Below are 27,508 nucleotides of genomic sequence, written 5' to 3'. Positions count from 1 at the left end.
AGTTAATACTGTAGGATTTTTTTCCTATTAAGATGTACGTTCTGAGTAGTTTCAAGTAGTTAAAAAAATATAATTGTGACTTAATACTGCATAGTGTTTTGGATTTTTGTTTAACACGCAAAGGTCTTATGAGCCATAAAACTATTTCACAGTGGGGGATAAAGAAAGACATTTGGGCACAATGTCCATTGCCTGGTGACTTAAAGGAACCCTTCCCGCTCCACATTGTGGTGTGAGAGTCCACAGTGGTGGTGGGATTTGCAAAGGCTCCAGGTGATGTTCTGAGCGGTAGAATAAGAATCCTTAAATGTTAGATGCGGGGAGATCCAAGCAACAGGCCCATGGAGGCCACAAGAAGGCTCATGTGTTTCGGGGAGGCAGAGGTCCTCCAGGAGAACTGATTTCAAAATACCTGGGTTCTTCTGTCCATCTAAATCTGACTGGGACTTCCCCATTGGTCCAGTGGTTTTAAGACTCCATGCTTCCACTGCAGGGGGACGGGTCCAATCCCCAGTCAGGGAACTAAGATCCTACATGCCTCACAGTGTGGCCAAAAAAATAAGCCTAAACCTGACTGATGATCATCTCGGTTGATGGTCCATGTTCAAGACAAGGACAGAAATGTTTTCTTCCCAGATCCTTCAACCTCTGGCTTCTTTCCTTTTTCCCCTCTGCCCAGGCTCTTAAGTGATGTAGGGAGAGAGACCCTCGATAAAGGCAACATCTCCTCTGGCCCTTCATTCAGCCCTTCAGGGACACTCAAGACTGGGCAGCTCTCCTCATGGCCCCCGCCTTCCATGGGCCATCCAGTAGTCCCTTCCCAACTGCTACTGGGCCCAGCTTGGTCTCTGCGTGGGCAGAACCACTCTCCTTCCCCCACTTGCCCCGCAGGTCTCAGCCCTTTCTCCAGAAAGACCTTCACTCTTTATTTTATTCTATTCTATCCTACTCTTCTGTGCTTCGAGGCTTCTGGGATGTTAATTCCCCAACCAGGGGTTGAACCTGGGCCACAGCAGTGAAATCACAGAGTCCTAACCAGTGGACTGCCAGGGAATTCCCCCTCCCTCCTTATTTTAAATCTGGTTTTCTCCCATGTATTGTATCTGCACATTGCAGAGCCTCTGACTATCAGGGGAAGCCCATGGTATCTTCCTAAGTACAAGATGCATAAACAAATTGTTTTTCGTTCCAGCAGCTCCCTTGGGAGCAGAGACACCAAGAGGCTGCCTCACATCTTCCTGGGTCCCGGACTGGCTCTGCAGGCCAGAAGCCAGGGCCTTTGCTGCCAGTGGGAGCCTCGATGCCCCTGTTCTACCCCAAGATCAGTCCTTCCTGTGCTCTCCATTTCATGTCCCATGGCTGCTGAAACAGAGTATCACAGACCAGTCAGCACACAACAATAAGAGCACAAAACAATTATTCTCTGGTGCTTCTGGAGGCCAGAAGTCCAAGATCAAGGTGTGGGAAGGGCCATGCTCCCTCCAGAGGCTCTAGGCGAGGATCCCTCCTGGCCTCTTCCAGCTTCTGGGGGCCCCAGTGCCCTTGGCTTGTAGCCCCATCACCCCAGTCTTTGCTTCAGTCTCCATGTGGTCTTCTCCCCTGAATTTCTCTATGATCTCCTCTTCTGTCTTCTAGGATACTTGTCCTTGGGTTTAGGGCTCATCTGGACCATGGAGGAGGATCTCATCTCTAGAAAAAAAAGATGAGAGTGTTAGTCGCTCAGTTGTGTCCAACTCTTGCGACCCTGTGGACTGTAGCGTGCCTGGCTCTTCTGTCCCTGGGATTTCCCAGGCAAGAATACTGCAGTGGGTTGCCATTTCCTTCTCCAGAAGATCTTTCCCACCCAAGGATCAAACCTGGGTCTCCCGCACTGCAGGCAGATTCTTTACCAGCTGAGCCCCCGAGGAAACCCCATCTCCAGGTCCTTCACTTAATTCCATCTGCAAAAGTGTTTTTTCAGAATCACAGTCACACGCTCCAGGTGGACGTGTCTTCTGGGGGCCACCGTTTGGCCCAGCACATCAGCAGGACTGGCCCTCAGCTAAGCAGCCAGCCTGCCCTGCCCACCTCGGCTCTTGTCAGGCTCAGGGCAGCTGTGGTCCTGGGTCACTGGATCTCATAGATCAGCTGCAGAGTCCTGTCAATGGCCTTGGATTCAGGAAAGGAGGTCCTGCCTCAGCCCTTGATGGTGGCCTGCCCACGCTGGGTGGAAGGAGGTGCACTTCCTGTCCAGGGAGTGGCTGCCACCAGCTTGCAGGGAGCAGGCCCAGACCTGGTTCTGCTTTTGGGCAGGTGACACTTTTCGATGCCGCTTTCCAACAAGGCCAAGGGTCAAGGGCAGTCCACACCTCCCCCCAGTTCCCCAATTTGCAAGGCCTCGTGTTCCTGTGGGATCACGGGCTCAGTATGGAGGGGATCCCTGGCTGTGTACAAGATCACCCCTGTAGGGGCCCAGCTTCACGAGTAATCACCAAAGGCTGTGGCCCGTTAGATGACACTCGGTGCCCCTGAGGGGACACTGTCCTTGCCCATGTGGCGAGACAGCACAGAGAATTGGCCACAGATAGAGATGGAAACGTGAGTCTAGGACCAGAGGCAGCCTCCCTGCCCAGGAAAACAAAACTGCTGAGAACTACAAGTTACTGCTCAGAGGAGGGAATGGAAGAAAATAGGAGTTTGAAAGCAGAGAGGACGCGCGCATGCTGAGCCTTTGGAAACCCATGTGTGCGGGGTGTGTGCGCATGCATCCATCCATTCAGTGTGTGTGTGCGCTTGCACAAGGCTGCAGCCAGAAGACTGCCGTCGTGGAGGCAGTCTGGAAGCATTCAGCAGGCCTGGGACCAGGGCCCTAATCCCCAGCTCCCTCTTCTGTATTACAGGATGAACTCAGATGAGGGTGACCTGCAGAGCTGTACAGCTCACATACTTGATGATAGCAGATCCCAGGAGAGTCAGGTCCCCACCAGGCCACCCCCCTCCTCTGGGGTCCTGGACAACACGTTAAGACCTCCTCCATCAGTGGGAGCCACAGTGCCCCTCCCGGAGGGCATTTAAATCCAGTGTATTTAATCTCAGCAAAACAGTGCCTAGAACCTCGCAGTAGAGCTCCAAGAAATGTCTTACGTCTCTACTAACATTGCGGGTGTGGCTGTGTGAGTACCCCTTTCCTGCCCCAGGACCAACACAGCCTCAGGGCCCCGGGCCCCGCACATGTCCGTCAAGTGATAAACAGATAAACAAAATGTGTGTCTAGACATGTAGACACGGAGAAGGCAATGGCACCCCACTCCAGTACTCTTGCCTGGAAAATCCCATGGACGGAGGAGCCTGGTGGGCTGCAGTCCATGGGGTCGCTAAGAGTCAGAACAACTGAGCGACTTCACTTTCACTTTTCACTTTCATGCATTGGAGAAGGAAATGGTAACCCACTCCGGTGTTCTTGCCTGGAGAATCCCAGGGCCAGCGGAGCCTGTTGGGCTGCCGTCTATGGGGTCACACAGAGTTGGACACGACTGACGCGACTTAGCAGCAGCAGACATGTAGGCTGTTGTGCCAATTTGCTCAGTCGTGTCTGAGTCTTTGCCACCCCATGGATAATCTACCAGCCTCCTCTGTCCATGGGATTCTTCAGGCAAGAATACTGGAGTGGGGTGCCATTTCCTCCTCCAGGGCATCTTCCTCACCCAGGGATTGAACCCACGCCTCCTGCATTGGCAGGCAGATTCTTTAGTACTGAGCTACCTGGGAAGCCCTTACTTAGCCATAAAGAAGAATGAAGTTCTGATACATGCTCCCAAGTGGCAGAATCTCAGAACCACTGAGTTGAGTGAAAGAAGGCAGATTCAGTATCCAACTGACCCTTGAACAATGCAGGGGTTAGTCAGAAATCTGCAGATAGCTTCAAGTCGGCCCTGTATATCCGAGGTTCCCCCAGTTCCCCAGCTCCTTAATAGCTGTGGTTCCACATTGTGGATTCAACCAACTGCAGATGATATAGGACTACGGCATTTGCTATTGAAAAAAATATCCACCTATAAGTGGACCCACAGTTCAAACTTGTGTTATTCAAGAGTTAACTATACATACTAAATGAGTGTTTTGGTTTTTTGGGTTTTTTTTTTTTTAATTCTAGAAAATCCAAAGTAATCTTTAGAGGGGCTGGTCCATGGCTGCTCGGGGGTGGATGGCAGGGAGGAATGACAGAGGCCCCAAGGAGTCTTCTCGGGATTATGGATGTGTTCGTTGTCTTGGTCACGGTGGTGGGCTCTCAGGGATTCACATGTGTCACAGCTCATGCACTCACACACGTTATATCTGTTGTGCATCAGCTATACCTTCTAAAGCTGGTTTTGAAAATTATGTAGAGATTATGGAAGGACCCAGTGAAAAACTCATCTGGGTGCATGCTTTTGAGGATGTATAGTTGATCATATATCAATCATCAGTAAAGCTGTTTTAAGAAGAATAGAAAAGTGAATCCATTATCTTGTATATCGATTTTCAATTGGAGAAACACTTCATGGCTGGGGAGATGGTGGAAGCAGGGTTCAACCTTCCAGTGTTATTCATGAGTACATGAGTCTAATCATTTCAATTCCTGCCACCCCCAGGGCCATCCCAAGTGATGCCAGGTTGGGCTTCCACCACAACTGTCAGCCCACATCCGGTGTGTAGGGCAGAAGTGGCCAGCCCAGGTCCCTTATTTTTATAGATTCTAGCAGTAGGGTGAGGTGCATTTACGACAACAGTGTTTACCTTAAGAATGAAATAGTATTTACGACATTTAGGTTGCTTGTTTACGACACTCAGAGCTATCACCCTTTCGTCCCTGTGCTTACCTTGGGTCCAAGGTTGTTAATCTGCAGCTGGCTTTACCACAGTCATGAATCATTCTTGTTCTTCAGGGAAACGGCATTAGCGTGTAACACTTGGTTCTTTTTCTGCTTGATGACAGAGCGGTTGTCGAAAAGTACCTGCTTGAAAAGTCTCGCCTGGTCTCTCAGGAGAAGGATGAGAGGTAGGGGGGTATTTCCTTGATGATCCCGGATGTCTGCCTTCTTCCCTATGAAGGAGAAAAGCAGATGTCCTGAGGCGGGGAGTATCTACAGGAGGCCCTGATGGATCTCCTATGAGCATGAGCTTTGCCACCTTCTCCTGCTTATTTTTGTGCCTCCCTGGGGCTTCTCCCTGGAGTGGGTGCTTGGGTGTCTGCTGAAGTGTGGTCAGATTAGCATCATCTCTGGTCCACCAATGAGTGAGAGATGCCCACCCTCTGAGGAATCTATTCACTGGAGAAGCTCGTGGTTTGATTTTTGGAGTTCGTTTTTTTTTTTTTAAAAAAAGATCATAAGAATCGACTTATTGTCTCCAATTTGTACATAATCGAGGTGCTTTTTCCTCCCTGGCCTGGTCTCCAAAGCAATATTAGTAGTGGTTTGACGAGTAGCTATCGCTCAGCCTCCAAAAACAACTTTTTTCTCCTAATTTTGACCTACAGGAACTACCACGTGTTTTATTATTTGTTACTTGGCGTCAGCGAGGAAGAGCGTCGGGAATTTCAGCTCAAGCAGCCTGAAGATTATTTCTACCTCAACCAGGTAAATAGCCTCAAGCCCCAACCACAAACGCGGCCTCTGTTCCCCACGGGCTGTTTACGCTCTGCCAGGGGGTCAGAGGCCGTCCGCCTTGGCCCTCTCCAGCCCCCAAACCAGCTCCAAGGAGGCCCAGAGCGGGGCGGCATAAAGGAGCCCATTCATTCCCTGCCTCCCCAGCCCTGCCCCATCGCTTCCAGCCAAAATCATCCTCACACACCACCCTCCCCAGCCCAGAAGTACCCAGAGCACTGCCGACTTTGTTTTTCAGCATAACTTGAAGATCGAAGATGGAGAGGACCTGAAGCATGACTTCGAAAGACTCAAGCAGGCCATGGAGATGGTGGGCTTCCTTCCTGCCACCAAGAAGCAGTAAGTGGGTGGGCCCAGCCAGGCACCTCCCCCTAACTGAAGTTACCGGTCACTCAGAGACCTGACCTACCCCCGGTGGGAACCTCGCTAAGGAGAGTAGCCCGAGTGACAGAGGACTGTCACCATTAGGCACTGGGAGATGCCAGTTAAAACCGCAGGGCGGGGCTCCCCTGGTGGTCAGGGGCTAAGACTCTGCACGCTCCCATGGCAGGGGGCCCCAGTTCGGTCCCTGGTTGGGGAACTAGATCCCACATGCTGCTACTAAGACCAAGTGCAGCCAAGTAAATAAATAAATATTTAAAAAAACAAAAACAGGGCTTTTCAAAGGTCATTCATCATTTAAAAATCCTTTTCTTTTTTTTCGACCGCACCCTCGCAGCTTGTGAGATCTTAGTTCCCGGACCAGAAATCGAACCTGGGCCCTCAGCAGTCAAAGCGTGGAGTTTTAACCACTGAACCACCAGGGAATTCCTCCATCATTTAAAAATCTTAATTTCTTCATTAGTAGACTAATTAACAGATTTTGTTAATTAGCAGAAAAGCTACACTATCTCAATAGAGGCAGAAAAAAAAAATCTAATAAAAGAAAATTTACTCAGGTATATTTACCCAAAACAAAAAAAACCACAAGGCTTTTGTCCAACAATGTGGGTATACTTCAGATTATGGAGCCATATGCTTAAAAACAGCCAATAAAGTGAATTTTATATGATGTGTTTTTGACCACAATTAAAAATTATTTTAATTCTTCAAAACCACTCAGAGCATTCTCCACGCCTTCCCGGGTGACCGGGACACCCAGAGGGGATGCCTCTGCCCAGCATGCTGCCAGGAGGACACCACGGGGCCAAGCCCTGTGGACAACCATTGGGCAGCTTCTACTGCCGATGCGTGTACACAACCAAACATATACACATGCTTGGCCAGAGGCACGCACAGGAATGCACACAGCAGCCTCGTCTATAACAGCCCCCAACCCCAGGAAACCCTCCCAAATGCCCACCAACCAGAGATAAATAAATCAATGCGTTACAGTATATCCCTGCAGGAGTTGGCACACTTTCTGGAGACAGCAAATGTTTTTCAGCTTCATGGGCCACTCAATCTCTGTGGCATGTTCTTTACATTCTGTTTTCTTAATGACCCTTTAAAAGCTTAAGAACCATCCTCAGCTCAGGGGCTATGCAGAAGAAGGTCCCAGTTGGCCAGGCACCAACCCTGCACAGCAGTGGTTCTTACTGGGGTTCTGATTGTGCTCCCAGGGGACACTTGGCCTTGCCTGATGACTCTTTTGAGTGTCATACTGCAGGTGTGGTCGGAGGGGCCAGGTGGGTAGAAGCCAGGTACCAGCAGTGCCAGGGCTGAGAAGTGGCAGCATTAAGAATAAAGAATGTGGGAGCTTCCCTCGGTGGTCCAGTGGTTAGGACTCCACTGCAAGGGATCCAGTTTCTGTCCCTGATCAGGGAACTGACATCCCACATGCCATGCAGCTTGGCCAGAGCAAAAGAAAAATATATTAGTAAATCTTTTCAAAAAAAAAAAGAATGAACAATGCTCCATGCAGTAACACACATGACTCCCCCACCTTACACCTTTTCTATGACAGGCCCGATGTAAGTACAAGTGATTTCACCAAAGTCACGTTCACGGATGGTGTTAGATGTCAGGACAGCGGTTTCTCTTTGGAAGCTACGGAGGGTCCAGGGCCTGAAATGTTGTTCTGTTTTTTTGGTCTGAGTGCCAGTCACAAGCATCTCTACATTTGGTGATACTTCATCAAACTCAGCACTTGGGGACGGAATTCCCTGCCGGTCCAGTAGTTACGACTCCACACTTCAAATGCAGGGAGTGCAGGTTCGATCCGTGGTCGGGTGACTAAAATCCCATATGCCTCACAGCGTGGCTGAAAAAGAAAACAGCAACTACACTTGGGGAACTGTGTGCATTTTTTTTTTTTGGTGATGCCTCCATAAGAAAATTTTTAAGCTCTCCCAACACCACTACCACCAAAAAAAAATAGAGCTACATGCCTCCAAAGTCCTGTTTGACAGAGAGTGGCCAGCAGAGGAGTGGACATCTTTCGGAGTTCGCGTGTTCTGACTGGAATGGCTGGTTTTACGAATACAGCCCAGGTCGCTGGAAACTTGAGCGCAGTTCACTGGAAGCTTCTGCTGTCTTGGGACTGGGGACGTGCCCCAACCTTGGCTCCTTCTCTCCCCAGGATTTTTTCCATCCTCTCAGCCATCTTGTACCTAGGCAACATCACTTACCGGAAGAGAGCCACGGGCCGAGACGAAGGCCTGGAGGTCGGGCCCCCCGAGGCGCTGGACACGCTGTCGCAGCTCCTGAAGGTACTGTCCCGGGCCTCAGCCACAGGGGCCGCCCACCGAGGCCCAGGCTTCCTGCGCTGGCTGAGCCTCTGTCAGCTGCTTCCTCCCCCGCCGTCTCTGCCGTGTCCCTTCCTCATTTCTTTTCTTTTTTTAATCGAGCGATGATTGGTTTTAGCTTCAGATGGACAGCATGAGTGATTCAGTATCTGTAGTATCTGTTGCCAAATGGCCACCACAAGAAGGCTAGTTAACGCTTGTCACCTCGGTGGCTGTGGGATTTGTTTTCTCTTGGGATGAGAACTTCCAAGATCGAATCTCTCGGCCGCTTGCATTTATGCAGTACGGTCACATTAGCCGCTGTCACCCTGCTGCACACTACCTTCTCATGACATCTTACAACCGAAAGTCTGTGCCTTTGCACCCCCTTCACACACTTCACCCGTCTGCTCTCTGTATCTGTGAGTTTGGGAGGTTTGAGGGGTGTTTTCTTCTTCTTCTTTTTTTTTTTTTATTCTACATATAAGGGAGATCACACAGTATGTCTTTGTCTGACATATCCGTTAACATAATACCCTCAAGGTCCATCCCCTCTTCATTTCCTTTTTTTTTTTTTAATTGAAATATAGTTGATTTACAATGTTGTATTACTTTCAAGTGTACAGCAAAATGATTCAGTTCTACATATAATCTTTTTTAGATCCTTTTTCGTTATAAGATATTGATATAGTTCCCTGTGCTGTATGCTATGCAGTTGATTATTTTATTTATAATAACGTATATATTTTAATCCTAAGCTCCTAATTATGCCTCCCCCTACCCTTGCCCCTTTGGTAACCGTAAGTTTATTTTCTGTGTCTGTGGATCTGTTGTGTTTCTGTTTTGTACATACGTATATTTGTATCATTTTTTAAAGATTCTGCATATAAGCGGTATCATATGGTATTTGTCTTTTTCTGACTTACTTCACTTAACATAATACCCTCAAGGACCATCTCTTCTTCATCTCCTTTTATTTTTTTTTAATTGAAATATAGTCGTTTTACAATGTTGTGTTGCTTTCAGGTGTAGAACAAAATGATTCAGTTCTATATATATTCTTTTATAAGTTACTACAAGATACTGAGTGTAGTTCCCTGTGCTATACGCTGTATAGTTGATTGTCTGTTTTATGTATGTGTGTATACTTTAATCCCAAGCTCCTAATTGATCCTTCTCTCTGCCCCTTCCCCTTTGATAACCATAAGCTTGTTTTCTGTGCCTGTGATTCTATTTCTGATTTGTAAATATGTTCATTTGTATCGTTTTTTTAAAGAATCCGCACGTAAGCAATGTCACGTGGTGTTTGTCTTTCTCTGTCTGACTTACTTCCCTTAGTATGAAAATCTGTGTCTCTCCTTATTGCTGCAAATGGCATTATCTCATTCTTTTTCTGGCAGAGTACTATTCCGTGCATATTCATGCCACATTTCCGTTACCCGTTTTCACCTGTTGATGGACATTTAGGTTGCTCCGTGTCTTGGCTGTTGTAAATAGTGCTGCCGTAACATTGGGGTGCAGGTATCTTTTCGACGCATCTTCCTTCTGGGAAGGGCCATCTCCCATCTCAGCCCCTCCCTGGAATGGCCCATCAAGGTTTTTTATATATTTATATAACTGAATCAGTTTGCTGTATACCTGAAACTAACATAATGTTGTAAATCAACTATGATTAAAAAAAAAAATCATCATTTGATCAGCAAGGTCATTTTGTGGTTGGACCATCCCCTTGTCCACTTGCCCTCAACCCCGGGAGCACTGGACAATGTCTGGAGTCATTTAGGGGGTACTAGTGTCATCTGGTGGGTAGGGGATGCTATTTAACAGAATGCACAGGACAGCCCCCACAGCAAAGAAGCAGCATTAGTCACTCAGTCATGTCCAACTCTTTGCGACCCCATGGACCATAGCCAACCAGCCTCCTCTGTCCATGGAATTCTCCAGGCATGCATACTGGAGTGGGTTGCCATTCCCTTCTCCAGGGGATCTTCCCAACCCAGGGATCGAACCTGGGTCTCCCGTGTTGCAGGCAGATTCTTTACCATCTGAGCCACTGGGGAAGCTCAAAGAAGGACCCAGCCCCAAATGCCTGTGATGCCGAGGCTGTTTTCTGAACGTGTGTTCCATTTGTGGCTCTTTAAAGTACACCTGCCTGCCGGAGCCCCAGCTCCTGTCGTGCTCATGGGAATGAACGAGTACGTCTGCCAGGAGATGGAGACAGCTCCCCCGGCCCAACTCTTGACTCCCCGTGGACAGGGCTTGGCAGTCAGGGAGGAGCAGTCTCCTCGCTTCGCCCTTGCACCCAGACCAGGGACCCACTCCAGCAGCGACAGCTATAAACACAGGCAGCACCTGGGCCGGAGGGCTGCAGTGACACCCAGGCCTGTGTGACCACAGTCTAGGCCATCGAGCAAGCCTGTGGGTGCGAACATTCTGAGGCACACCGGTGTTCCACACACTGTGGGTTGGCAGTCCTGGGGGTGGGCTCTGGGCCCACTTCCTGGCCCAGCTGCCGGGGGGTCCTTCTTCCGCCCTCCTCATGCCTTGCCTCAGTGACACACAGATCTAGTCAACAAGCTCTCCAGCTTTTCTCTCCTCCCTTTTTTTTTTTAAGCTTTTATTTATTTATTTTTAATTGAAGCATACAGTTGGCTTACAATGTTGGGTTTCCGGTATAAAGTGGGTCATGTATGTGTATGTATGAATATTTATCTGCATATGGGCTTCCCTGGTGGCTCAGCTGGTAAAGAATCTGCCTACAATGCAGAAGACCCTGGTTTGATTCCTAGGTCAGGAAGTTCCCCTGGAGAAGGAGTAGGTTAGCCACTACAGTATTTTTGGGTTATCCTGGTGGCTCAGTAGGTAAAGAATCTGCCTGCAATGTGAGAGACCTGGGTTCCATCCCTGGGTTGGGAAGATCCCTTGGAGGAGGGCATGGCAACCCACCCCAGTATTCTTGCCTGGAGAATCCCCATGGACAGAGGAGCCTGGTGGGCTACAGTCCATGGTGTCACAGAAGAGTCAGACACAACTTAGTGACTAAACAACAGCAGCAACAACATATGTGCATATGTTCTTTTTAAAATTCTTTTCCATTATAGGTTATTACAGGATATTAAATATAGTTCTCTGTGCTATACAGTAGGACCTTGCTGTTTATATATGTTATATAGATTAAGTGTATCTGTTAATCCTAAACTCCTAATTTGTCCTTCCCCACCCCTCTTCCTCCTTGACCTTGAAACAGGTGAAGCGAGAAATCTTGGTGGAAGTTCTGACCAAAAGAAAAACAGTGACCTCCAACGACAAACTCATCCTTCCCTATAGTCTCAGCGAGGTGAGTGCTGCCCTGGGTTCTCAGGGGTGCCCAGGCCCAAAAACATGGGTGCTCAGGGTGGGGATAGGGAGAGCCTTCAGAAATAGCTGGCACGGGTGGTCATTTTCCTGCCCCTAATTTGACCTCCCTCGTGGCTCAGATGGTAAAGAATCCACCTGCAATGCAGGAGACACAGGAGGCACTGGCTCTATCCCTGGGTCAGAAAGATCCCCTGGAGAAGGATAGGGTAACCCACTCCAGTATTCTTGCCTGGGAAATTCCATGGACAGAGGAGCCTGTTGGACTACAGTCCTTGAAGTCACAAAAGAGTCGGATACAACTGAGCATTTAACAGCACAGTTTGACAGAGGAGAACCTTGGAAGCTCAAACCAGCTTATACAGCTCAAGGGACAGAGCTAGAGCCACGTGTGATGATCTCTGTGTTGAGCTGTTTAGTGGGCACACTGGTTCTCACCAGCAGAGGACAGCCACCTGCAGCTTGCAAGCCAAACCCAGCCCACTTCCTGCTTCTGTCAATAAAACTTTATTGGCACTTGACCACGACCATTCATGCACATGATGATCTGCTGCAGTGGCAGAGCTGTCCTACAAAGCTGATCATGTTGACTCATGGGCCCTTGCCCAAGAAAGCTTGCTGACCCCTGGGTTAGAGTGTGACCTTTATAACTGTTGCGTGGGTCCCTACATGTTGATAAGACGCCTCTCTCTAGCCTTTGCCCCAGTCTGTGTTTTCTCTGTGGCATATTTTTCTTGCGTTTTTACACCTCTAGACTTGCAGGTTGGGGAGCATCAGGAAAGTACCTAGCCACGGGGGCAGGGGGGTATTTTTAGCTCATGGGAGAAGCTGCTCAAGAATCTAAAATGGATGCCTAGACAATTGGAGCCCCTGTGGGCAAAGGTGCTCAGCCGTGGTATGTGACAGGTGCCACAGGTCACTGGAGTCCACAGCCAGCTGCTCCCCGGGGGCACTGAGCTGAGCAAGGGAGATGAAGGCCAGGCACAGGGCAGCACCCTAGGCAGCTCCATTTCCACAAAACCAGAGGACCTCGTTATCTAGGTCTTGATAGCAGGCTGAGTAAGTCCTGTCGCAGCTTAGATCTGAGAGCATACAAAGAAGGAATTTCTTGTAGGTCAATTAGACCCCAATGAGCCTTTTTAAAAAATTGTAAATATCAATCACCGCTTTTAGGCACACAGTGGCCTGGCCCATGGTGCTCCCAGAACCGCAGGGGTTGAACCCAGCCCAAGCTCCTGGTTATTCTCCCACAGCACCCTCCCTGAGCCCATATGCCCACCCCAGCAGTCCCCAGGGTCCTCTGAGGAGCAGGCCGTCCCACGAGAAAGACTTGGCCAGACCCCAGGCTGCCATGTCAGGGCTTCATGCTCTGGTGTGCAAGGGCGTCGGAGCGGACAGGACGGCATGCAGAGTGAGAAGGGGAGGTATCAGAGGAGCTGAGTGTTTCAAGTCACCATCTTGACCTCCCTGTGCACAGACCTCGGGGGCGCACCTTGCCGAGGTGTGACCCCCACCCCAAACTCCGTGCCCACAGGCCATCACCGCCCGTGACTCCATGGCCAAGTCACTGTACAGCGCGCTGTTCGATTGGATCGTGCTGCGGATCAACCACGCTCTCCTCAACAAGAAGGACATGGAAGAGTCTGTCTCGGTGAGGGCCACACCTCCTCAGCTGGCAGCCTGTGACCCTGGCTGCAGTCGGTCAGGCGTGAGGCCGGTTTCTCCCCTCAGCAGCCCCAGGGAACCAACAGGATGCGGTTCTCAGGGCCCAGTGCAGAGAAAACAGGGGACTCTGGGACTTCCCTGTTGGTCCAGTGGTTAAGACTCTCCACTTCCACTGCAGGGGGCACGGGTTCAATACCTGGTTGGGGAACTAAGATCCTGCAGGCCACGCAGTGCAGCCCCAAACAGAAGTCAAAAACACAGGGCTCTTTGTTTAATATTGCAGGTTGTATCTACTCAGTGTTACGTGCCAGCCTGGATGGGAGGGGGTTGAGGAGAGAAGAATACAAGTGTATGTGAGGCTGAGTCCCTTTGCAGTTCACTTGAAACTATCACAGCATTGTTAATTGGCTATACCCCAATACAAAATACAAACTTTAAAGTTTGAAAAAAAAATATCACAGGTTCTAAGACCCTTAGCATCAGACAGGTTGCTGCCAAGGGAGTACTCACCAGTAATAACCATTCTCGCCATCTCCCCCAGTGCCTGTCTATCGGAGTCCTCGACATCTTTGGCTTTGAAGACTTCGAGAGGAACAGTTTTGAGCAGTTCTGCATCAACTACGCCAATGAGCAGCTCCAGTATTACTTCAACCAGCACATTTTCAAGCTAGAGCAGGTAAGGAAATACCAGCTTATTCACCCATCCAGTCCTAGGAGGAAGGGAATGAGCCAGAACCGGGATCCCCCTGGGGACCTTGGGGGCCTGGTTTGTCATCAAACCCGCCCCAGAATTTTTCTCTGCAAAAAAGGGAGAGTCCGAGAACATTCCCACCCAGCCCCAGATGAGGCAAAAGGCAGGGATATTTGACGCCACAGGCGAGTGTTGTACTTTCTCTCTGCTCAGATGTGAAAGTTGATTCAATGGGAGACAAGCTGAGTTGCCTTGTAAGGATTTGCTTCAGTCAGCAGTGAAGATATCCCATGTAATAGGTGTTTTCACTTCAAAATAACCAGCCTTCTTTACCCAAGTATTGTCCTTCCTATGGTGGATTCTGATGAGGAAAGAAAACTGATGGGTTTACACACATGTATATGTGAAAGTGCAAGTGTTAGTCCTTCAGTCGTGTCTGACTCTTTGGGACCCCATGGACTATAGCCCACCAGGCTCTTCTGTCCATAGAATTCTCCAGGCAAGAATACTAGAGTGGCTTGCCATTCCCTTATCCAGGGGTTCTTCCCAACCCAGGGATCAAACCCAGGTCTCCTGCATTGCAGGTGGATTCTTTACCGTCTGAGCCACCAAAGAAGCCCCTATATTTAGCTAATACTTAGCTAATCTTATTATTATGTCTTTTAGCTGAAACTCACATTTCTCACTTGAAATGTGGCTGGTCCAAATGGAGTTGCGTAGGAAGAGCAAAAGACATAGCAGATTGCAAAGATACAGCGCAGGGGAGAGAGGCCTTTGGGGGACTTCCCTGGCGTCCAGTGGTTAAGACTGCACGCTTCCTGGGCAGCCTGGGTGGGAGGAGTTGGGGAAGAACGGATACACGTATCTGTATGGCTGAGTCTCTGCTGTGCGTCTGTAACTACCACAGCATTGTGAATCTGCTATATTCCAATAAGATAAAAAGTTGTGGGTTTTTTTAATACATAAAGATAATTTCCATAATCATTAAAAAAAGACTCCACATTCCCCTGCACGGAGTTCAGTTGCTCAGTCCAATTCTTTGTGACCCCCACGGACTGCAGCACGCCAGGCTTCCCTGTCCATCACCAACTCCTGAAGCTTGCTCAGACTCATGACCGTTGAGTCAGTGATGCCATCCAACCATCTTATCCTCTGTTGTCCCCTTCTCCTTCTGCCTTCAATCTTTCCCAGCATCAGGGTCTTTTACAGTGAGTCAGTTCTTCACATCAGGTAGCCAAAGTATTGGAGTTTCAGCTTCAGCATCAGTCCTTCCAATGAATATTCAGGACTGATTTTCCTTTAGGTTAGGGTTTTTTCCTAAACCCTAACCCTAACCTTATCCCTAACCCTAACCCTAACCTCCTTGCAGTCCAAGGGACTCTCAAGAGTCTTCTCCAACACCACAGTTCAGAAGCATTAATTCTTTGGCGCTCAGCTTTCTTTATGATCCAACTCTCACATCCATACATGACTACTGGAAAAACCATAGCTTTGACTAGATGGACCTTTGTTGGCAAGGTAGTGTCTCTGCTTTTTAATATGTGGTGTAGGTTGGTCATAGCTTTTCTTCCAAGAAGCAAGCGTCTTTTAATTTCATGGCTGCAGTCACCACTTGCAGTGAATTGGGAGCCCCAAAAAATAAAGTCTGTCACTGTTTTCATTGTTTCCCCATCTGTTTGCCTGAAAGTGATGGGACTGGATCCCGTGATCTTAGTCTTCTGAATGTTGAGTTTTAAGCCAACTTTTTCACTCTCCTCTTTCACTTTCATCAAGAGGCTAATCTTTAGTTCTTCTTCAGTTTCTGCCATAAGGGTGGTGTCATCTGTGTATCTGAGATTATTGGTATTTCTCCCGGCAATCTTGATTCCAGCTTGTGCTTCATCCATCCTGGCTTTTCGCATGATATACTCTGCATATAAGTTAAATAAGCAGGGTGACAATATACAACCTTGACGTACTCCTTTCCTTGTTTGGAATTAGTCCATTGTTCCATGTCCAGTTCTAACTGTTGCTTCTTGACCTGCATACAGATTTTTCAGGAGGCAGGTATAGTGGTCTGATAGTCCCATCTCTTTAAGAATTTTCCACAGTTTATTGTGATCCACCCAGTCAAAGGCTTTGTCGTAGTCAAAAAAGCAAAGCTAGATGTTTTTTCTGGAACTCTTGCTTTTTTGATGCTCCAACAGATGTTGGCAATTTGATTTCTGGCTCCTCTGCCTTTTCTAAATCTAGCCTGAATATCTGGAACTTCACAATTCACATACTGTTGAAGGCTGGCTTAGAGAATTTTGAGCATTACTTTGCTAGTGTGTGTGATGTGTGCAATTGTGTGGTAGTTTGAACATTCTTTGACATTGCCTTTCTTTGGAATGAAATGAAAACACTTTCCAGCCCTGTGGCCACTGCTGAGTTTTCCAAATTTGCTGGCATATTGAGTGCAGCACTTTAACAACATCATCTTTTAGGATTTGAAATAGCTCAACTAGAATTCCATCACCTCCACTGGCTTTGTTTGTAGTGATGCTTCCCAAGGCCCACTTGATTTCTCATTCCAGGATGCCTGGTTGTAGGTGAGTGATCACACCATTGTGGTTGTCTGGGTCGTGAAGATCTTTTTGTACAGTTCTTCTGTGTATTCTTGCCACGTCTTCTTATAATCTTCTGCTGCTTTTAGGTCCATACCATTTCTGTCCTTTATTGTGCCCATCTTTGCATGAAATGTTTCCTTGGTATCACTAATTTTCTTGAAGAGATCTCTAGTCTTTCCCATTCTATTGTTTTCCTCTTATTTATTTGCATTGATCACTGAGGAAGGCTTTATCTCTCTGTGCTATTCTTTGGAACTCTGCATTCAGATGGGTGTATCTTTCCCTTTCCCCTTTGCCTTTCACTTCTCTTCTTTTCTCAGCTATTTGTAAGGCCTCCTCAGACAACCATTTTGCAAATCTTTTTGAATTTCTTTTTCTCGGGGATGGTGTTGATCCCTGCCTCACGTACAATGTCACGAACCTCTGTCCATAGTTCTTCAGGCACTCTCTCAGATCTAATCCCTTGAATCTATTTGTCACTTCCACTGTAAGGGGTTTGATTTAGGTCATACCTGAATGGTCTCGTGGTTCTCCCTACTTTCTTCAATTTAAGTGTTCATCTTCCAATAAGGAGCTCATGGTCTGAGCCACAGTCAGCTCCCCTGTAACGAGCATGAGTTCTAGCCCTGGCCCAGGACCTGAGAGCCTGCATGCCATGCTGCATGGCCAGAAAATAAAAGAAAAGGCATTTTTGTCTCGCTGGTAAAAGGCCACGTTTGTAATTTTTCATGTCAGTTAAATCACATGTCATGATGTTGACATACATCATACACCTTGGGTGTATTGGGTTAAGTTAACTGTATTGTTTAAGTTAACTGCACCTGCTTTCTTTTCACATTTTTAAACATGGCTGTTAGAAAGTTCAAAGTGATATGGGTCTCTCATATTATATGATTGTGAGGACATTCATATAAGAGCAGGGGCTGCCCCAAATTACTGGCACATAGCCACACCCCTTTGTCAACACAGCATCTGTGTCTCCTTTCATGCTACAAGAGCAAAGCTGAGTATCATGCAGACACCATCTAACTTGTAAAGCCTAATATATTTATCATCTGCCTCTTTACAAAGAAAGTTTGCTGACCCCTGGGTGATTTTAAGCGTGATTTTTAAGCACTCTGGTTTTATGCAGTAAGTCCCCTACATCGTGAACGAGTTCTGTTCTGATAGTACAAACAAAGTAAGTCAGAGTTAGCCTAGGCACCTAACTGGGTTTTCCAGGTGGTGCTGTGGTAAAGAATCTTCCTGCCAGTGCCAGAGAGATGCAAGTTCTATCCCTGGGTTGGGATGATCCCCTAGAGGAGGAAATGGTAACCCACTCCAGTTTTCTTGCCTAGAAAATCCCATAGACAAAGGAGCCTGGTGGGGACTATAGTCCATGGGGTCACCAAGAGTCAGATGCAACTGAGCGCACACACACACACACACCCAGCTAAAACATAAACCTGTACTATTACAGGTTTAGAATAATTTTCACACAGATAATACATAAAAAAACAAACGCAAAAAAGGGAGAAAATATCTTTAATCTTCTAGTACTTTGAAAAGTACAGTAGTACAGTACAACAGCTGGCATACGGGGGCTGGCATGGAGTGAGTCGGCAAGAAGAGTTACTGACTGGAGGAGGGAGGGGAGGTGGGAGATGACAGAACTGAAGATTGTCAGCCGCAGAAGGCAGAGGGCGAGCTGCACAGCCACTTACAGAGGGTGTGCGCAGGTGGCAGTGTGCACCAGACACGTGAACTCACTCACATGATTGGACACGTGAGCGCACAGTCACAGCTTTGAAGGTTCACCACCTGAAGGTTCGTATGTAGAGGACTTACTAAAGATCTTTGAGAATGTGCATTCCTGTTCCCTGTTGCTAATTGTTTACTTATCAAATAATTTTATGTATTCATTGATGTATTTCTATTGGTATATTAATACGCATTCTATGTTACTTGCACGTTTATATATAAATATGTATGTGCATATATAAATAAAGTTTTTTTACATAGGACATGTGCCACGTAGATGTTACTGTGTACCTGAAATGCTGAACGTAACAGATGCCCCTTGAACCCCACAGGAGGAGTACCAGAGCGAAGGGATCTCTTGGCACAACATCGACTATACAGACAACGTGGGCTGTATCCACCTGATCAGCAAGAAGCCCACCGGCCTCTTCTATCTGCTGGACGAAGAGAGCAAGTGAGTGTCCATGCATCCGGATCTGCAGCCCCAGGGCCTTACTTGAATTCATTCCATCCCAGGAACTTCTGGGTTGCTCAGATTCATGTGGCTGCAAATCCTGACCCCACGTTAGCCGTTCACCAGAGAACTATCAACACTCACAAAAGCTGTGAACTCAGGAACACACCCTCGCCCTCCTGGGAGTCTTTGGGAAAGACTTGTGGGACCTGAATCTAGAAGCCAGTCACAGGCTTGGTGCAGCCTTACAAAGGGCAGGGAGTGGAATCAGGGCCCTGGATACAAGATGCTCCACCAAGCCTGCCGGCCCTCATCCACAAGACATGATAAGGGCTGGAGAGGGTGTTTTTAAGGTGCTTTGTGCTTGGTCACTCAGCCAGAGTTCCAGAAATCGCAGGACAGCCTAAAACAACAGAAATTTATTCTCTCACAGTTCTGGAGACCAGAAACACAAAATCAGCCTTGATGGGCCAAAACCAAGGTGTGGGAGGGCCACCCTCCCTCCAAGGAGGAGACTTCTTTGCATCTTCCACCTTCCGGGGGCTCCAGGTGTTCTTGGCTCGTGGCCGCGTGACTCCAGTCTCTGCCTCTGTAGTCACATCATCTTCTGTCCTTCTGCTTCATCTCCTCTTCTTATAAAGACTCCAGTCTATTAGATTAGTACCCACTCTAATGACCTCATCTTTCTAGGGGAAAGTGGGGACCGCGTCATACAGCTTGTGAGGTCTTAGTTCCCCAACCATGGGTTGAACATGAGCCCTTGGTTGTGAAAGTCCCGAGTCCTAGCCACTGGAATGCCAGTAGAGCCCCCTCAAGAGCTCGTCTTGACTTGGCTGCATCTAAGGCCACATTAGCAGGTTCAGTGTGTCAGGGCGCAGACCCGTCTTGAGGGTTTGGGTTTCTTTTGACTGTGTCGGGTCCTGGTCGCAGCATGTGAGACCTTTGTCGCATCCTGTGGGGTCTCTTGTTGAGGTGCACAGACTCTCGAGCTGTGGCTCCAGGGCTCAGTAGTTGCGGCACGTAGACTTAGTTGCTCCTTGACACATGAGATCTTAGTTCCCTGTCCAGGGATGGAGCCTGCATCTCCTGCATTGCAAGGTGGGTCCTTATCCACTGGAAAGTCTCTTTATCAGCAGCTTTTATCAGGCCCCTCGTTTGCTGCCGGCGTCCCCTCAGGCCTGGGGTGAATAGGGCTCACCACCTGCCTCAAGCTGAGTCCCATCAAGGACAGACACATCCATTCTAGGCCAGAATCCAGGGAGAAAATGTTCAGATAAGGGAAGGAGCAGGGCACTTGGAAGGGTTCATTGTCCCTCCCAGCAAACTCCCCAGAGCCAAATCTGGGATAGGCATGCAAGGCAGGACCGGGCTGAGCCTGGTCGGATTTGTCTTTGTTTAAAATCTTGCTATTTTAGGGGGCCTCTCTGGCAGTCCAGTGGTTAAGACTCTGTGTTTCCAATGCAGGGGGCACAGGTTCAATCCCTGGTTGGGGAGCTAAGATCCTGCGTGCTTTGGGACATGGCCAAAAAATAAATAAAAATGGATGCCAAAAAAAAAAGTCCATGGTGAGCCAAAAAAAAAAAAAATCAAGATTTAAAAAAATAAAATCTAATTGTTTTAGTTCATCATGATTTTAGAGGGGCTTGGGGGGTATCGAATTGGATTTTCTAAAATAGCGTGTGAAGATGTTATTTGTTTCCACACCAAGTGAACGGGTCTCTTGCTCTCCACACCCTGACCCTGGCAATGATGTACCTCATAGCTACAGGGTCTCCCCCTCTACGCCCTGTTAAGCCATGAAACCCAGGCATCAGGGGTTCGGAGGCATACCTTGCTGCCCGAGTTTGCAGTGAGGCAGGGCTCAGGCTGGATGCCAAAGCCGGCTGCGGCATTTCCTTCCTGGGAGGCCGAAATAGCCAGATACAGCGGCTCCCTTAGTGAGGCCCCGCTCACCTCCCTGTTTCGTCCGTCTCCCAGCCCCTGCCTCTAACGGGAGCGTGGGCAAGACCCAGGTACAGATGCACCCGAGACCGGAAGCCACCCCCATCCCGGGATTATTCCAGGAGCTGCCCATGATGGGCCCCGGGCACAATCTTCCCTAGACCAGACGTTCACATGGGCCGGGGCACTGGGCTGCCCTGCCTGTTTCAAGTTTGCTCCCCAGCCCTGAGGGCATCACTTTGCCCTCAGCCTCGTGCCCAGGCCACTGCAGCCCGAGCACCTGCCTGCCTCCTCCACGGAAGGCCTGCAACCTGCCAATACAGAGCAGGTGACCGGCTGCAGTTCCTGCAGTTAAAGGTCTCCCGTGCTCTTCCCAGCTTTCCGCACGCCACAAGCCAGACTCTGCTGGCCAAGTTCAAACAGCAGCACGAGGACAACAGATACTTCCTCGGCACCCCCGTCATGGAGCCGGCCTTCATCATCCAGCACTTTGCAGGGAAGGTGAAATATCAGATCAAGGTACGTAGCCATCTGTCTCCACTGTCAATCAAGTTGTGCTCCGCTCAGGGGATGGGAATGGGACCCCTGGGTACCCTGGAGATCCTTTCCTTCAGATGCTTGCTCTATGCCCCCTCTTTATTGCTTTTGCTTGGCGAGGTTCCAGGGCGCTCAGACCCAGTGTCAAACCCCTGGCTCTGCTTTCGAGGGCCCCATGGGCAGGAACCCCCTCTCTGTTGTGGAAATGGGTCCCGCTCCCCACCCAGCCTTTCCTGAGCTGACCCCAGGGCCTCAGCCAACACTATCAAGGGACCACCCACCACCCTTCTTACCATCCTCCCCATACCAGGACTTCCGAGAGAAGAACATGGACTACATGCGGCCAGACATCGTGGCCCTCCTGCGGGGCAGTGACAGCTCCTATGTGCGGGAGCTCATCGGCATGGACCCCGTGGCCGTGTTCCGCTGGGCTGTGCTCCGGGCCGCCATCCAGGCCATGGCCGTGCTCCGGGAGGCTGGGCGCCTGAGGGCCGAGAGAGCTGAGAAGGCTGCAGGTAGGAGGCTCCCTGTGTCACTGTCGAGAAGGGGGTGCTCAGAGTCCATTGCGCAGTATAAGGTTTCATCACATTTAGCACATTCCTGAGGTTGTGCAACCAGCACGTCTGTCTTGTTCCCCAAACTTTCTTTTTTCTTTCGCACTAGTGATAAAGAACCTGCCTGCCAGTACAGGAGATGTAAGAGATATGGGTTCAGCCCCTGGGTCGGGTAGGTCCCCCGGAGGAGGGCGTGGCAACCCACTCCAGTATTCTTGCCTGGAGAATCCCATGGACAGGGGAGCCTGGCAGCCTACAGTCCATGGGGTCACAGAGAGTCAGCCACACTGAAGCAACTTGGCACACAATAGTTTATTACAAGATATTGACTGTAGTTCCCACTGCTATATAGGAGGGCTTTGTGGTTTATTTCATATGTAAGAGTTTGTATCTGCTAATCCCAAACTCCTAATTTATCCCTCTCCCCATCCTTTCCCTTCAGTAACCATAGGTTTGTTTTCTATGTCTGTGAGTCTATTTAGTATATAAATTCATCTGTGGTATTTTTTCTGATGCCACATGTAAGTGATACCCATATAAAATTTGTCTTTATTTGACGGCACTGCGTTTGGACGATCATCTTTAGGTCCACCCATGTAGCTGCAAACAGCATTGTTGGATTCTTTTTTATGGCTGAGTCATATTTCATTGTATAGTTATACCATGTCTCCCCTATCCATCCATCTGTTGATAGATATTTAGGTTGCTTTCATGTCTTGGCTATCGTAAATTAGCTCCCAAGCTTTTGATCTTGCAAAACAGAAGATTTGTAGCGGGATATATAATTTAACCTGCCCATCCTCACACAGCAAGAAGGTGTGTTCCTGTTTTTCTGTGAGAACAACCTGACACCCAGAAGGGCTGAGCGACTCCCAGGATCACTCAGCTCCAGATGCCAGCCCCAGGGTTCCATTTTAGGAAGGCTGGGGTGTTGGTTAAAGGAGGATTGAAAGGTTAAAGCCACTACATTGAGACAGTACCATTTGGGCCAGACAGGGTGGGCAGGGTGGCTGGCCGTGGGGGCGGGCAGCATGTGCAAAAGTCCTGGGGCATCTGTTTTAGGAAATAGATGGTGCTGTTTGGGGAGGAAATGGAACATTTCATGGTTCCCCGCTGTGCCCAAATTTGAGTGTCAGCCCCCCTACCCCCTCCTTTTTTTTTAAATCGGGTTGAAGTTAAGAAGCCCTTCAGCTCCAAGCAGCCCTCACCTCAAAACTTCATGTGCTCTGTCTCCCCAGCAGGTCTGGACAGCTCTGGTGCCCAAGGTCACCTGGGAGAACTACAGAGAGGAGCCAGCACCCCGTCAGAAAAACTGTACCGGTGAGCGAGATCTTGATTTGTCCCAGCTGGAGCCTGTAGGCAGCGGCGTTGTTTAAAATGGCGCCAGAAACCCGACACCCTGAACCCAGGTCAGGGTTGACCTGAATAAGGAACCCGGCAACCGCTTGAATCAGAAACACCCAGACGCAGCGGCATCTGGTGGCCGCATTTCTGCACACAGAGAGGCCAACCTTGTGCATCATCTGTTTGGGGGGATGTGGGCGGCTTAGTTTACAAAGGATCCTTTTCAGGGCCGGTTGTGACCGTTGGCGGGCGGGACCAAAAGGCTGCTGGTCTCGCAGAGCAGCAAGCTTGATTTAAGAGCACTTCCTCCCTTAGCCTGACCAGGATGTCCCAAACACCAGTCTGCTAAGTTACTTTACTCTCAGTCAGAAACACAGATGCGTTGTTGCCTCTAAGATGACACAGAGGTGTTCTATGGCCACCTACTGATGGTCAGGGTTCCTCCAGATACCCCAGTTGGTACTGAGTGTAAAAGTGAGCAGGCTTGTGCTTCTAGGAAGGCAGGGTATAAAAGGTCATGCTCTATAGCCATCTGAGGCCATGACAAAGCCAGGGGAGGGACCCTTCAGGCAGCTTGTGAGAGCCAAGCCAGGCAGACTACACTGAGAAGGGACTAGTTGGACCAGACAAGGCAAGCAGTGTGTGCTGACCTGCGGGACAGCTGCTGCGAAGGCCCTGAGGCAGCAAAGTCCCCAGGCTCTTTCTTAAGACTCAGCAAAATTCCCAAGGAGCAAGCCCCTAAATTTTGAAACATGAAAAAGTCATTTTGTTTTTTGAGCACTTTGTAAGAAAACCCCCCTCAAGAGGTTCATGAAAGCTTATGAGTAGAGTTAGAGATAGCTCCTAGGTAAGTGATCCTGTGCCATTTGTCTGAAGGCAGTGTGCCGTTTTTCTCCTTTTAAAAAGATACATTCTGATTTTTTTTCTTCTAATTGAAGGATAATTGCTTTACAGTATTGTGTTGGTTTCTGCCAAACATCAACACGAATCAGCCATAGGTATACCTGTGTCCCCTCCCTCTTGATAAAAAGATGCATTGTTTTGTTTTGTTTTTTTTAAGATGCGCTTTTAAAACAGCTTTTTCACCCCAAAGAAGGCAAGAGAGAAAAAGAAAAACACTGCCCCGTATTTCAGAGTGGCCCCTGACCCACTCGGTCTCCCCAAGGCCTAGCCCTGGGGCTATAGGTCCCACCCGCAAAAGCACATTTAGTTTATACAGATTCTCCCTTTCAGCTGCTCAATGCTAGATTTCTCATTTGACGGCTCTGAGGAGTTCGATATTAACGCTTTTGAAGACATCATTGCTTTCTATGAAAGCAAGAAGTAAGTAGAAGCAAGGGCCTTGGAACCCGAGACCAGGGAGGCACGCCCTGAGAAGCCATCATCCCAAGGCGCTCAGCAAGCACAGTGTTCAGAGCCAGAAGAGAGGGGATCAGCAAGCCAGGGGCGCTCTCGCCAGATTTGGCCTGATCGGGGGGTGTGGGCTGAAGCCAGGGGCTTCATCATCATCGTAGGGAGCGGGCGCTGCACTGGCCGCTCAGGGTGCAGAGGTGACATGCAGCCCCTCTGTTGTCTTTGCTTGGTGCCTCCCTGGAGGGTGAAGGAGCAGAGGTGAGTGCGGCCATCCGGCCCTGGGCATGGTGCATGGCACACAGGCAAGGGGCTGCCGATCGGGGTCTTCCCAGGTCAACTGCTCAGAGCTTAAACATGTATTCAAGTAACTGCAATGAAGAAGTATTATTTTAATCTTTTTATTTACTTAACTATACCAGTTCTTAGTTGAAACATGTGGGATCTAGTTCCTTGACCAGGGATCAAATCTGGACCCCTTGCATTGGGAGCATGGAGTCTTAGTCCCTGGACCACCAGGGAAGTCCCTTGGAATAAGGAAATTTTTTTAAAAAGAGAGACAGACTCCCAGATCATCCTGCAGTCATCGCTCCCTCATTTCTAGACATTCTGCCCTAGACATTTGTGTCAAGACATTGTTCGCGAATGTCCCATTTTCAGAGCATTCGATTTTTGTCCCTAAGGCATTGTCATTCTCACACCTAAAACGTCCACTCAGCCCTAAACCCACAGTGACTGAACAGAACACAGTTAATAAGATTGAATTCTGGGGGTAAATATCTTCAGCTAGAGCTTCTCCCTTGGGCCTCTGCCAGGCCACGCTGTGGTGGGGCCGTCCTGGGTGCTGCAAGGAGTGGGGCAGCCTCCCTGGCCTCCACCTCCAGATGCCAGTCAAGCCCCGACCCCAGTCGGAATAGCCAAGCATCACCCCAGTTATAACACCTGTGTGAGTTCCACTTCATTCCTCCCAAGACATTTCTTGAAGCCGACAAGGAGGCAGACATGTAGCCACAGAACCGTCATGAGAAACCCACCTGCTGCTTCCCACAGAACCCTCCTGGGTCTCCTGTTTTCGGTGGCCCCTGGGTGCTTTTTATAGACCCAACAGGCTCTTAAACACGAGGCCTTTTCCAGTGATCCGAGATGCCATGTTGCAAATTCTGTTCAGCCCCGCGTGTCCCCAGCCCCTCCCCCACCACCGGAGGAGGGCGGAGCCTCCTTGGGGTGGCCGAACCCTGACTTCTCCATGCAGGAGGGAGTGGCAGCAGCCTTCAGACCTTCCCCAGGTTGCATGTTTTGGCTCCAGTGGCCTGGAGACGGTCCCGACCGTGCCAGGGACCCTGAGGTGGCGGGCCCACTGCTCTAACTCTGTCTTCTCTCTGTCACTGCACCCCCTCCCCCCCAGCGATTTGCATGACCAAATCATCCGGAGTATCAAAGGATTGCCCTGGCAGGGTGACGACCCCCGTAAGCTTCTTCAGTCCCTCAATCGGCTCCAGAAACCCCGCACCTTCATCCTGTGAGTCCCCCCCAAGGTTGTGGGCACCCCCTCTCCCCCACAAGTGCAACGAGCGCCTCCCGCCCCAGACCCCACCCCACCCCACCCCCGCCCACAGGGGCTTCCCATGACACTGAATGAGCCGCTGCCCGTGCCGCTGTCTTGTGGTCCTGTCCTCACGCCGCCGTTGCTAAGTGGCCCTCAGCATACTCCCGCCCTAGTGTCTGCACCCTGACCCAAACCCTCGCCAGCCCCCCAGTGTCCAGCACAGCTTCCCAGCAACGCTCCTGCCACGGAGCAGCTGATTTTCTGCCCCCAAACCTGCCGAGCAAGGCTTGCTTCCTCCCGCCCCGGCCTTTGTCACTATGAGCTTATAAAGAAGCCTCAGAGTCAGGGTGTGCAATCCTGAGGACCTCTGCGCATCCCATGACCCTGCTTTGTGGGTGTGATGTGGTAGAAAGGGCCGGAAGCCACACAGATGAGATTTGGACCCCCCCAATCACTGTTTGACCTGAGTGCTGTGAGCATTCACCCTCTGTCTGCAAAGCAGGGGTGACAGTTTTCATACCCTCCTACCCAGCAGGCAGCCGCCTCAACCAGTGGGCACCAGCTGCTCAGGGCTCAGGCCCCCGAGAACAAAGCTTGTGCCTGCAGTGATGCCTGTTTGCAAAGTCATTTTTATGATGCCTCGTTCCACCCACAGGGACAAACGTGAAACGACACAAAGAGCCTCGGAGCCAAGCCTCTGGCAGATCCGCAGGGAGCCATTTCCTCAGCGGGTCTTAGCAACTGCCCAGGCTGCAATTTTTAAAAAAATCTTTGCTTGTCTGCAAGATTCCATAAAGTGTCTAAGGATGTGTGGGCTCCCCCCCTCCCTCGGCCGAAAAGATCAGCTTTCATTTTTTAGCCTTCTGCCAGTTCACGTCCATAAGGCACCCATACACACAGGCCCTGTCTCAGTTCTTCGAGAGACAGACCCCTGACCTGGCCACCAGGGCAAGGGCTCCAGAAGGGTCTTCAGACCGCTTTGATGGTTCCCAACGTCTAGCAAATAGAGCTGGGACACCTGGTAGGCTCAGAGCTGCATGGGGTCCCTCGAAGCCCCTTTGGGACCTCTCACTGTCATTCTGTGAGATCCACCAGCTCCCCCCGACACCCAGGGGCCCCTGCCACCGCGGAGGCAGCCGCTGGCCCGGCGAGGCAGGTATGCACAGTCCCTGGCGAGGCGGTGGCCTCGTTGCACTTGTGCCTCCGGACTCTGTCGCTCTCTCTGTTCTCGCTCCATCTAACCCGCAAGGCGTGGCTTGCTGAACTAACCCAGAGCCAGACACTGTGTTCCTTCTGTTCACAAAACCATTTTTAATATTTTGACAGGAAAAGTAAAGGTATCAAACAAAAGCAGATCATTCCAAAGGTAAACACACACAGCACCACCCAGCACCGCCTCGCGAGCAGCTGACTCG

General features: G+C 49.5%; 1 protein-coding gene and 1 long non-coding RNA gene across 21 annotated transcripts in view; one reads left to right on the top strand and one right to left on the bottom strand.

Annotated features, from left to right (window-relative positions):
* MYO9B (myosin IXB) overlaps window positions 1–27,508 on the top strand; it is a 107,959-nt gene that overhangs the window by 54,721 nt on the left and 25,730 nt on the right. For 9 of the 20 annotated variants that reach the window (XM_010806571.4, XM_059888124.1, XM_010806570.4 and 6 more), the window contains exons 4-17: window positions 4,955–5,017; window positions 5,498–5,597; window positions 5,863–5,963; window positions 8,185–8,314; window positions 11,577–11,666; window positions 13,218–13,334; window positions 13,890–14,024; window positions 18,700–18,821; window positions 21,140–21,281; window positions 21,610–21,814; window positions 23,092–23,173; window positions 24,431–24,520; window positions 25,953–26,066; window positions 27,420–27,459. In XM_010806571.4, the coding sequence (XP_010804873.1) occupies window positions 4,955–5,017; window positions 5,498–5,597; window positions 5,863–5,963; window positions 8,185–8,314; window positions 11,577–11,666; window positions 13,218–13,334; window positions 13,890–14,024; window positions 18,700–18,821; window positions 21,140–21,281; window positions 21,610–21,814; window positions 23,092–23,173; window positions 24,431–24,520; window positions 25,953–26,066; window positions 27,420–27,459 (1,531 nt within the window). The remainder of the gene's footprint in view (window positions 1–4,954; window positions 5,018–5,497; window positions 5,598–5,862; window positions 5,964–8,184; window positions 8,315–11,576; window positions 11,667–13,217; window positions 13,335–13,889; window positions 14,025–18,699; window positions 18,822–21,139; window positions 21,282–21,609; window positions 21,815–23,091; window positions 23,174–24,430; window positions 24,521–25,952; window positions 26,067–27,419; window positions 27,460–27,508) is intronic. The other 11 variants (NM_001193096.2, XM_059888129.1, XM_059888125.1 and 8 more) reach the window with 5 other exon arrangements.
* Window positions 1,401–5,923, bottom strand: LOC112447326 (uncharacterized). The gene is made up of 3 exons (XR_003035435.2): window positions 5,835–5,923; window positions 4,839–5,062; window positions 1,401–1,689 (listed from the first exon to the last, which is right to left on the bottom strand). It is a non-coding gene; the product is annotated as an uncharacterized lncRNA (long non-coding RNA).

This window comes from Bos taurus, chromosome 7, assembly GCF_002263795.3.
Source record: "Bos taurus isolate L1 Dominette 01449 registration number 42190680 breed Hereford chromosome 7, ARS-UCD2.0, whole genome shotgun sequence".
Classification (NCBI taxonomy): domain Eukaryota; kingdom Metazoa; phylum Chordata; class Mammalia; order Artiodactyla; family Bovidae; genus Bos; species Bos taurus.
The sequence above is the reverse complement of the archived record's forward strand: the minus strand, read 5'-3'. Positions and strand labels throughout refer to the sequence as shown.